We start from the raw sequence: 12,051 nt of genomic DNA, 5'->3' as shown, positions 1-12,051 counted from the left end.
GATTCCTTTAAAACGGCATTCAGAGCCAACAGAGCACGTAGGTCACTACCTGTGGCACAAGACAGTGCCTACCGTTGCTACGGCCGTGTTATGGCAGCACCCACGCCGGCACGTCACCAAAGCCCACGGAGGAAGGAAGCCTTAACCCCAGGGGAAGGAGTGGGACAGCGAGCACAGGGCAGCGTGGGTGTATGACAGAGACATAGGTCTTGGAAAGGACGGTCTCTTGGTCAACCTGCCTTGGGGAATGTCCACCGTGACCTGACACTGACCAGTCCCGCCGGAGGGCAGAAAGTAATCAAGTGGTAGAATGAGCTGAGGTCACAGAGTAAGAACATGAAAGAGACACCTCTCATCTTTCAGTCTAAATTCCTCACTTTGCAGGACACGAAATGGAGCTACACAGGCCTACAAATCGCTGCTTTTGTGGGGTCTCCTCTTTGAGGTTAGATGCTAAAAAGACAACCAGAGCGCCCTGCAAAGATCTCCAAAGTCCTTTAGCCAACTCAGGCGGACCTCCTGGTGCAACCTCGTTCAACAGGAGGCTCCAGGTGGCACAGGCCAAGCCGAGGCTGTTCCCGTGAGACTGACCTGAACTGGGTAAAATATGGCCTGCAGGGTGGGGAGAGTCTCAGTGAAGAAGTGGTCCCAGACTTCAGCCAGAACCTCAATGCGATTTTCACCTACACGAGGGCGAGAAGACGGGAGGGGAAAGAAAGAAAAGAACTTTGTCATTACTTGCAGGAGAGGCCAGAAGACAGTTCCACGTTGAATGGAGCAGGGAAGGGGGGGCGCAGGGGAAGAAGGCTTTACCTACATTTGATCTGTAAGTGTTACTATGGTAAACGTGGGGTTGGATGCAAAGACTCAACTAGAAATATGCAAATATGCCTTCTAACCCTAATCCAGAAAAGAGAGCTGAATTTTAAAAATCGTATAATAATTGTTATTATCATGAGAATGGTTACAACATTATCAGTGACTGTGCTAAGCTACTTATATATGAGACATCTCAGAAGTAGACTCTCTTACCCCATGGGACAGGCTCACAGAGGCCAAGTACCTGGCTCAAAGTCACAGCAGGAAGGCAGAGCTGGGATTCCAGAGCCCGTGGTCTTGACCAATGTAATCTGGTCAGACCATGTGCTGTGTTATATATTGCTCTGCACTTTGTTATTGTTTTTTTAAACACTAAGCCATGGCCTTTTTATTCTGGATTTGAGCTGACAGCTGAGGGAGATGGAAAGAGGACCCAGAAACTGTCACCTCCACCCACTGCTTTGCAGTAACCAGGAGGGCAGCATTTCTGAAGTGGTCACCTGTAGGACACAGGACCCGTATCCTGATGTGGTGCCTACTCTCACCCCTTGGATCAGGAAGCCAGAGGCATGGCCAGGTGCCACCCCCAGGCTAGATGTACCCGGGTCACCCAATGCCACCGGAAGGTTGTGTGAGGAACTCTGCACCTGCAGGAAAGGCAGGCGCTGGCAGAGAGGGGCCTGCACAGTGGCTGCTGATTAATGACCTAGATAACAGAGCCGATTGGGCACTGTCTTTGCGCATCCGAGGCACAGAAACTGGGTCAGCCAAGATTACACACCGACAGCCGAGTTTGGCAAAACACTGCCAGTTCCACTAAACTGATACAGAAAGCTTCCTTTAGCATCTTCCGTCTATTAATTCAATGGACGATAAAAAGCAGTGGCTGGGAGAGAGAACAGAACAAGGGCATGACTAGTAGCTAGCAGGGCTAAAGACATGCAGATCTAGGAAGGTCGGAGTGAGGTGTACTGGGGAGATGCAAACCTAAAGCACCCTCTACTTTTCCTCTCACAGCACTAACTACACTTGGTTGGAATCCCTTATTTTGCTTCTCTGTCTCCACTAGAACGGGAGTGAGCGCAGATATTTCTAGTGCTTAGCATGATACCAGACACATCAATAAAGCAACTTCTAGAAATCTTTGAATGAATGAATGAATGAATGAATGAATGAATGAATGAATGAACGAATGGTAAGTATTATGTGTGTAGGGTTTTTTTGTTGTTTTTTGCAGATGCTAGGGTTGGTAAGTGGAAGGGGGACATATGGGACAGGACAGAACAGGACTCAATGGTCAGCTCCAATACTCTCCTTTGCTTAAAGAAAAGCTCCATAATGTGAGCAACCTGGCAGGGAGAGTCTGCTTCCTTCTGTGTCTTTGCTCTTCCATATCGCCCTCAGCCTTTTGGCCCTCATTATGTGGATTTTACTTCAGCCCCTCACACTCACCATGTCCCTTCGTGCCGCAGGGCCTTTGCATATGCTAGTCCCTTTGCCCAGACTGTTCTTTCCCTCCTCTCTTTGCCTAACCTACATGTTGATCTTGGTAGTTTCAGCTCCAACATCACGTCCAAAGGAAAGTGGTCAAATCCCCCCACTATGGAAAGGACAGTATTCTTAGTACTTGTCTTGGTTGCAGATTTATATTTAAGTGATGATTTGATTAATATCTGTCTCTACTATCAGGTTGTGTCTCTACAAGGGCCTGTAATCTTATGATGGTTTTGTTCACAACTGTTTCCCCAGCACCTAGGAAAGTACCTAGATAATCAATAAATGTTTGAATCAATCAGTCAGCATCCTCCTTTCAAATGAAGGCTATGCTAGTTCTCTGCAGGGAGGAGTCAGGGATGTTCAAAAGGACCATCTGAAACGTGAGGTCATCCTTGTACCTAAAACCAAGATGAACCCCAACCTCAAGGGAGAAGAGGCTGCTCCAGCTCCTTTATTGAGAGCCCCTATTCCAGGCCTTCGGTTACAAAGACAAGCAGAGGCCCTCCTGCCCTGAAGGGAGGGAGGAGAATCCTGCAGGTCAGTGCCAGAGCCCACCTAGTCCCTTTCACCGCTGAGAAGGAAGGCTCATCGGCACGCGAGGTCATCCTTCAGCCCAGCAGCAGGAAGGCACCCGTCCTGGGCCTAACTGCTGGCTGCAAACTTCAAAGAGTAATGGAAGATTTGGAACACGTACAGAAAAGAACATCAGATAGACACAGGGTAGCCCCGGGGAGGGAAGGAGGTGACGTTGCCTCCAGAAACAGCCCCCAAGTCAAGGACTTAGTCCCAGCAAAGATGAAGGGGGTTTAGATGGAAGGTTCTAGATGACTCTCTTAGAAAACCTTCCTCTAATGTATCCTGAGAGTTTGGATCACCAGAGGTACAGAGAGTAGGTACAAGAAACTTCTTCAAAGTCAAGATCCCTAAAGCCCTGGAACAGATGGCTGAGAGTCACGTGGCACATCCCACAAGAGATTGACACTTGGGCAGGAGCTGCTTCTGCCCTTCTGCAGCCATGAGGCGGGGTGGACGTAGCTAAGCAAATAGATTAATAAAGAGAAGTGTGTTCAGGGACAGGATGGGTCCTATCAGTCCTTTCCAAACTACATTTTATAGCAAGAGAATCCTTTTACCAAACAAAATCTCTCTTGGAGTCGTCATACATAAAATAAAGTAGAGACATTCTGGCTGAAGATACAAAAAACCCTTAAAGGTTCCCCTCAGGCCCCTTCACTGTGCAGAAAGGACCCTGACACCCAGACTCCAGGGCTAGAGGGTGGCAGAGAGAAGGCCCTGGCCCGGAGCTCTCTGGCCACACTCTGGGGCTGGGCACAGAACCCTGGGTGACCTCTGTTTACCCATCTAGCTCCACTTTTGAGGTTTCACTCTGAATGTATCTGTTGAGTGTCACTTGGGCGAGAGACACTCAACTTCCCTTTTTAAGGGCAATCAGATCTTTGGTTTTGCTCAGCATTTTTTTTATAAAGCTGGTATTTTTCCATATTTACAGGAGCATGTAATAACTCCCAAATGACTTACAAAGAATGTGGCAAGAGACCACGCTTCTCTTTCCTCTCTTTCCTAGGCCGCCACCTTCCACACATGTATACTAACTAGCCTGCCACCAAAATGCAAAAGGCCCACTAAGTTCTTGTCAAAGCAAGTCACTTATAAACAAGGCCTTGGGTTAGCGGGTATTTATAAGGAAGAGTCTTCACATAGATGCACTGAAAGGAAACCAGGCTACAGATTGAGATAACTCTCAAATGGACAGAGGTCAATTTCTAACCTCTGTTCTTTAAAAGGTTTGGTGAGCACCTACTGTGTGCCGGACATCTGACTTTCCACTGTCAGCTCCGCATTTTCCTTCTTACTTTGTCTTTCTAGGAGCTACTTCCCTAGACACCAGTCTCTTCTCCAGGGAATGGGAAAAAAAAGGGATGATCTAATGCCTGATGTCTGGGTCTAGCAGTCAGTCTGTCCTACAGACAGAGGTCTCAGGCTAGAGTAGGGGGAGAAGAAAAAAAAGGAACCAGTGTGCATACCTACTATGTGCTGCGATGTGTACTTTATCCTCTCTACAGCCCCTACCCTCGTTGTATCGTTTTAAATGTAATAAAAAACAAGGTTCAGGGAAACTAAAAATTTGCCAAAAGTCATCCAAAAAGTAGGGGGCAGCTGAGATCAGGATCCACACAGATGGGAGCTGACAAGAGTCCCCGGCGGAGTCGATTCCTGCCTTTGGACCCACCTTCCAATTCCATTCTGTCTTGTCAACCGGGCTCTAAAAATCTTCTAAAGCCAAGAAGTTTGCCTTTGCCTATCAAACGATACCCCCTTCCGTGGGTATCCGCTTAGCCTAAGTTTCCCTGATGGACAGGCCCCCAGTCACATAGGACCACAGGAAATAGGACAGAGGCCACTAGGAAACAGCCTGGGTCCGCCGAGAGAGAACAGCGTGACAGGATCCATACAGCATAGCTCACCCACCAAAGGAGGCCACCAGCACACATCCCGTGGAAAAACCCCTTCAGTGCGGTCCCCGAAGAGACCACCCAGTTCCCCTTCCTTTCGCTACACACAGTTCTGGCTGCACCGCCGGTGGCCGGCTCACAGCGAAACGTTGCCGCCCAGCTGGAGAGGCGGCGGCCGGGGACTCACTCGCTTGGAGCCTGTCACCTTCAGACAGAAGCCCGTCAGCTGTCCGAACATCAAAGGCTGAGTCACAGGGACCCCGCTGCACGGGGGCAGCCTTGTACTTGCCTTCGCACAGCTTAATCTTCTCCTCCACAAACAACAGTCCTTTTGCAAGAAGCTGGTTCTGCCAAAAGAGAACAAAACACGCGAGTTGAGCGCCTCTGCAGCCTGCCAGGCCTCTCCCACCTCCAGCGGGTGGGCACTTGTGAGCTCATCGGGCCTCCAAGTTTAAGAAGCCTTTTGTCCTCTTGGAAGGCCGAGGCTTCAGGAGGAGACACTGAGGCATCCCGCCGCCAAAGAATGAGACAAGAGCCACCCCACCCCCCGCCATCCCGCCAGCCACAGGAGAGGCACCCCACAAGCCTGGCCGGGTTCTGTGCACGGACACTGACACCCGGTGTCCTTCGAGCCCTGGATCTAAACTCAGGAAAGAGAACGTGAAGGCACCGGGAAACTGTGCAGAAAGAATATTCCTTAAAAGATAAATTTAGGGTTTCTCACGCCGTCATGAAGGAGACTGCATGCAAAATCTTGAGCAGAAGTGTATGTGTCTGTCAGGAGTGTGCATGGGAAAGTCATGGAAGGAGAGAGTGAGACTTAATCCTTTTGCAACTGCAACTAATAGCTGAACATTCTGTGTAAGCCAGAGGGTTCATATTCTTCATCTCGTTGAATTCTAACCCCCCTGATCATCCTATCAGGTTGGGGACATTCTCTTATCTTGCTGGTGCTCACAGTGAACACTTGCCCACAGGAGACAGCACTGTCCTCCTGGGCCCAGGAACTGTTCTTTCCACGTTGCTTTGCTGCCTTCCAGAAAAAGCTGCCCCCCCAACCCCTTCCTCTCCTCAAAAGGCTACAGCCGGTCCCGCAAGTCCCAGAGCAGCCTCTCTGCAAGTCGCAGAAGCTCAGAGAGCAAGAGTGGGCTGGAGCCTCGCCACTCACCTCACATCACTAGATTATCCAAGGCCTATGCTTAGAGGGTGGGAGGCCCAAGATGACATGTAGCCTACAACCTAACTTAATGCATGGCTTAGTATTCTCCTCTACAAAAAGCCCTGTTACAGAGCTGATGAGTGCATGGATGGCAGAGAGGAAAGGACTGTGCATCCGACAGGGGTTCAAGTCCCAGCTCGGCTACACTCTAGCTGTGTGATCCTGGACTTAATTTCCCTGAGTCCTGAATTCTTCATCTGTAAAATGGCATTATACCATTTCATAAAGCTCTAATAAGAATAATCATTACAAACACACACACACACACATACACACACACCACACAACGGCATTTTATGTCCTCAGTAATCAGTGGTGGGTAGTGATAATAGCTGCTCTCTTAGCCCAACTATCTTCACACAAGGAGCGGGAAGTAAAGAGAGCCTGTAATAAATAGGCCTCCATCAAAAACACTGAAACGTTTTATCAAAGGTACTGTCTCATTTGTGACTAATATACATAAACCAAATTTTATAGGTCCTACTAAAATTCACAAGACGCGGCCTAATTTTAAAAACTGGTCACCAGTTAGTTTCAAGAAGGTAGATGAAACCCTAAAATCGAAGTGATGACAAAGAATTCCTTTACAAAACATTACGGAATGGACAGTTAATTGAGGTAAAACCCTAACTGTGTTCTCCACCTTCCAGCCAAGCAAATGAATTCCAGCAGCTTCTGGGTGGGAAAGCAAGAAAACACCACAGCACCAAATTTAGACTGAGCAACATAGAGCCTTTCAGTCTGCTGACGTTTTCTTCACGTGATAAAAAATTACATTGTAAAAGTAATAAATTTTAAAATATGGCCTAGGTTCTCCTTCCTTTCTTTCTAGTTCTTTCCCCATCAAGAAGACATTAGGGGGAGAATTTTTTTTTTTCAAGGAAAAGAAGGTATTTGTATATTGTAGAGGAATGGAAAAGAAAATATTCTTTTGAAAATTCTCATGATACACAGCATGAAAATTCTGTAGCCTTGGGGTTAAAAAGAGCCTCAAAAATCATCTAGTTTTTCCCCGCTCTCCCCAGTCCTGTAGTCAAATCCAATGGTCTCACGTGGTTTTGATGATAGTTGTATGGAGCCATTTTCCAGGGAGCTCGAGCACCTTCCAAACACATCTTTTTTTCTTCTTTTTTTTTTTTAAATATATCTTTATTGATTTCAGAGAGAGGAAGGGAGAGGGAAAGACATATAGAAACATCAATGATGAGAGAGTCATTGATCGAGCCCGCAATCCGGGCATGTGCCCTGACCGGGAATCGAACCCCGATCGCCTGGATCCTAGGTCAATGCTCAACCGCTGAGCCACGCCCGGACCGACCAAACACATCTTGAAAATGCTCAGACTGCTGGGAGTTTGCAGATTCTGTTATTTGACAGTTGAATAAGCTGAGGCTAGGAGCACAGGCGACCAGAGGACTTTTTGGGTCAGCCCAGCACAGCCCCGCCGCCTGCCCAGGGGAGCCTGCCCTGCCCCGTCGCGCACGCTCAAAGCCTTGACTACACCTGCAACCTCCCGCTTAGCGGACTGGCCTGCTCCTGCCCCCGCCCCACCTGGTCTCCAACCGAGCCAATAACCTTCTCTCCTGGGAATCTGCAGCCACCAGGCCCCTGTGCCCCAACGGGCTCTGCACACTGAACCTGCTTGGGGTTCAAGGTTCTGCAGCTGCCATCTACACTTCTTAGTATTTTTACCTCTGACTTTGTGTTTTGTAAGTGAAGTCTGATGGGGCAATGGAGCACACACTGGGGACCTGGGGCCTCAGTGGACCTGCCTTCTACCACCTCCCCAGAAGGGGCTTTTAGGCACCTGCTTCCTGGAGCCTGGCCCCATCACTGTCAGTCATCCTACCCCTGAGATGGTGACAGGGACGTGTGGTGGGGGTCCAGGCACCGGGGCAGGGAGAGGCGGGGTTGGTGCCACCCTCCCAGGCCTCGACAGGCAACAGGACCCTGACACATGTGCTGGTGACTCAGCAGGGGCCTCTGGACCCCCTGATCTCTGGGCCCAGAGTGCGGAGGTGACAATCTCTTGGGGGTTACCCATTCACAGGCCCATGGGAAACAGCCACATTTTCATTTTGCACTGGGCCCTGGCAAGTATGAAGCCTGTCTGCTGGTCACTTCACAAAGGGACACGCCAACTGGTCATGGGTGGGGCTAAAGGCTGCTGGGACCTAAAAAAAAGGAAGAAGAAAAGAAAACCAGCCGCGATTCGGGCAGCTGTCTGCGCTGTTTGTCTTTTTAAGTGTCTGTTCTCGCCGACCTCACCTCTCATATTCCCCGCCCCTGACAAATGCCAGCTCTGGAAGGCGCTGGGTGATGTTTGCTGTGGCAGCGGGGCTGGGGCTGGGGGGCAGCGGGGCTGGGGCTGAGGATGGGGATGGGGTGGGGGGCAATGGAGCTGGAGAGGAACCAGCTTTTCTCTTGTCCCACTCCTTGCCCCACGGCACCCACCCCCCACTACCCGAGCCTGAAGGCTTCAAGCCAAAAAACGGTTTCATTAAGTAGCAGCCACCTAGGAAATGATTTGGGACTTGGAACCAGGCCCGTTGCCACTTAAGGCACCCCCGCCCCATCAATGAACTTAGATGTGGAATACACAGCACTTTAATGAAGTGGCGGACAAGCCCGGAAATGAAACACAGCTGACATATGTATTTTTTTAAGGCATCAAGAAATGGGCTGCCCACAAAAAATGAGGTGCAGCTAGGAAGAATGTGAACAACAAAGATGTCTGGGGAAAGGCATCCGAAACCACCCAGTCTGCAGGGGATTGGTAATCCCAGAGGGTGGGCAGGAGGGGGGGGGCTGTCAACAGTGCCCCTCTAGTCAAGCAGGCACCTCCACCTCCACAGGGGGCCACAGGGACTCAGGAAAACGGGGAACCACGGGGCTAGGGGGCAGGGAGAGTGAGGCTACCCCCATCTTCCCAGGAGAAAGAACTTTCCACACAGTGGGAATTCTGTAAGTGCTGAGGCTGCTAGCCCTGCGTGATAATATTCGGAAAAATGCCAGAGTTGTTTATTGGTTTTTACTCTTTGTCAGCCCTTGTGGTACACCCTGTTCATGTATACCTCATTTACCTTAGTCACAATCCTATCCCCATTTGCAGATGAAGACACTGAGGCTCAGAGAAGCAACTTGCACATGTGAGACTGGAATTTGCATCTCGGTTGGTCTGAATCCAAAGCCCACGTTCCCCCTGCCAGTATATTCCTCTGGTTTACTTTAGCTATGATAATAAAAAATACTAACGTACGAATAGCCATCATCTGTAGACTGCTCAGTATGTATCAAGCCCTTAACATACGGCATCTCATCTAGTAACCACATCAACCTTTTGAAGGAGGTACCAGGATTACACCTAGATTACTGCTAAGAAAACTGAGGCTCAGAGAGGTTAAATAACTTGCCTGCAGTCACACAGCCAATTAGTGTTCTAGCAAGAATTGGAATCCAGATCTACCCGGCAGAAGGGCCGGTGCTTTTAGCCATCCCACTCTCCTGCCCTGTCAATTGGAGAAGTTTCTTAGGTCCCTGCCCACAGGGGAAAGTAGAAGAGGTCCATTTCAGGTTCACAGACATTGGGGGCAGCAGGCTTGGCCATCTCCAGCCATGTAACTGGGTTCCCCTACAAAGCTTCCATCCAGCTGGGTCATTTCTGCCGCTACCAGCTTCCCAATTTGCACGTCTCCAAAAGTATTCTCTGGGGCTTTCATCTCCAGTACCCAGAGCTGATGTCTAACAAGGTGAATACCTAGTTCCTAGGTGGAGCCTATTCCCAAATAAGACATTCTTTCCTAGCCCAGAGGAATCTAGCAGTGTGTCACTCCACCTACCGAGAAGTTGTATTAACCAACAATTCCAGTCCAGGCACGTTTCCAGGGACATCAATGTCTACGAAAGTTCCTGTGGTTGGCACCCAGCCAGTGATGAAAATCACAGGCCTTCTCCTTTTTTCCCCTCTGTGACTTTGAAATACCGCCAGCATCTCCAAGGATGCTTACGTTTCCTGTGAACTCTGATGCCTTTCTAGATAAGCCACAAAAAGTCTTATAAGCACAATTCACCCCCAGGCCCAGAGAGTCCCTAATAAATTGGTTCGGGGAGAGGGAGAGGTATGTGGGTGTGATGGGACCAGAGAGAAATCCCCAGGTGGAGAATGCAGATTAAAAACCTGGTACAAATGCTAATTCTTCATTCGGCATCCAGCACCCTGTCAGTGGTGATTAAAAGGTGAATGGGGGCTTTTTAAAAAGTTATTTTACAAGGAAACAGGAAAACAGTCCATGTCTGTTTTGCTGAACAACACCTCTCCCCCCCCCCAAAAAAAAACACAAACACTGAAATTTCTCTTCTCTGGAGTTTTTTAGGGGATGTCTTAAGAGTATTTTAACATTTAAAGTATGACCCAAATTCTTTTCATCTCTGGCCAGGTGGCCCGGGTTTGATTTTTGCTCTACCTTTTACTAGCTGCGTGATCTTGGATAACCTCCCTTCTCTGAGCTGCAGCTGCAGTATCTGCAAACTGCTAACAACAAAATCTTCCCCATGGGCTGTCAGGAGGAATAAATGACAGCTCAGGAAAGATGCTTGGAGCAGCTCTCAGACTTGTGTGCCCGTCAGAATCATGGCAGATTTGTGAAAACAGACTGCTGGATCCCAACTCCATAGTTTCTGAGTGAGTCTGGGTTGGAGCCTGAGAATTTGCTTTTCCAACACGTTCTCAGGTGATGCCGAAGATGCTGGCCCAAGCAACAAGCACTTTGAGAACCACCAACTAAGAACACTGCCCGGCATATAAATCTTGAAAGTGTTAGCTGTTGTTACTATTATTACATCTGTCCTCCTTACAGATCTTAAGCATCCTGGGAGGAAGTTGGCACGCCTAACCAGTATTTCTCAGCCCGTCCAACTCAGGCCTTACGCCTCATGGCCGCTGAATTGCTGAACAGTCCTACTTATTTGAATGCCACGTTGCCAGTGTCTATCCTGCCTCCCACCCGACTCCCTCCCGCCCCCGGCCCCAAGCACCCTAAAGCTGGCTCCTGGACTCCTTGCCTGGTCTATAGGAAGTCACCCAATTTCATACATAATGGGCTCCTGAAAACAAGTAGTCATGTGGAACAAGACGCTTACAGGATCGAAGGAGGCGTTCTGTTCCCATAAAGCGACAAAGGACTGTAAATTCCCTAATTAACCTTGTATTCAAAGCTCGTCTTTGGGGGATGTATGCTGGGCATTTCGTACCTACATGTTCCTTCTGTAACAACTGAATGTGCAATAACCTAAGTCCAATGAGGCGCAAGATCCGCCGTTTCAGCAAGCCTATTGATTTTCATCGTCATCTCAATTATATTAAGCCCTACGGTGGTCAATTTCAAGATTCATTTTTCCATTTATCTTCATAAAATTTGAGAAGAGTATAATAAAAATATTCAAATAATTGCATAAAATTCACATAATTGCCAGGGAGATTAAGTAGAAGAAAGCTGCTGAAAGGTAACCGCTGGCTGGCGGGCAGCAGCCCAGACAGTCGCCTGAAACATCCAGGGGTCCTTTTCGCAGCCCTCAGACTGGTGCCACCCCGTTCTCTCTCCTCGGGGTGGCGACCCCAGTGGTTACAAACTCCACAATGCCTTTCCTCCAAGTACTGGCCAAATCCAAAATGCGACCTCTAATGACCTCACCTAAGCCATCGCCATCTCCCTCTCTTGTCTTCTCTCTGGAGCCCAGCTCCAGTTGTTCAAAGCCCTTCTGTATACTGGCCCCAATTTTACCTTCAAAGCAGAGTATATGCGAACTGTCCCTCACTACCCTCTATCCACCTAGTAATCTCTTTTTCCATTTTGGGAATTCCACTCATTTTAGAAGCCTTCCCAGATTGATCAAAGAGGAGCTGAGACTTTTCCCCTCTATTCAAGGTGGGTTTGAAAAATCACCCAAAAAATGTCCCCCTCTCTTCATCATCCCTCTCCCCAACTTTCTGTGGATTCCTCCAAGTCCCATCTTTGTCCCTACAAAATACATTCATTCTGGGCC

The 12,051-nt window shown here is 48.8% G+C and overlaps 1 protein-coding gene across 1 annotated transcript in view; it reads right to left on the bottom strand.

Annotated features, from left to right (window-relative positions):
* The window catches only part of PRR5L (proline rich 5 like), a 60,672-nt gene that overhangs the window by 14,245 nt on the left and 34,376 nt on the right, over positions 1–12,051 (bottom strand). The window contains exons 5-6 of the mRNA XM_016206231.2: positions 5,080–5,137; positions 592–683 (exon numbers count right to left, since the gene is read on the bottom strand). Coding sequence (XP_016061717.2) covers positions 592–683; positions 5,080–5,137 — 150 coding nt within the window. The remainder of the gene's footprint in view (positions 1–591; positions 684–5,079; positions 5,138–12,051) is intronic.

This window comes from Miniopterus natalensis, chromosome 11, assembly GCF_054644295.1.
Source record: "Miniopterus natalensis isolate mMinNat1 chromosome 11, mMinNat1.hap1, whole genome shotgun sequence".
In the NCBI taxonomy this organism is placed as follows: domain Eukaryota; kingdom Metazoa; phylum Chordata; class Mammalia; order Chiroptera; family Miniopteridae; genus Miniopterus; species Miniopterus natalensis.
The sequence above is the reverse complement of the archived record's forward strand: the minus strand, read 5'-3'. Positions and strand labels throughout refer to the sequence as shown.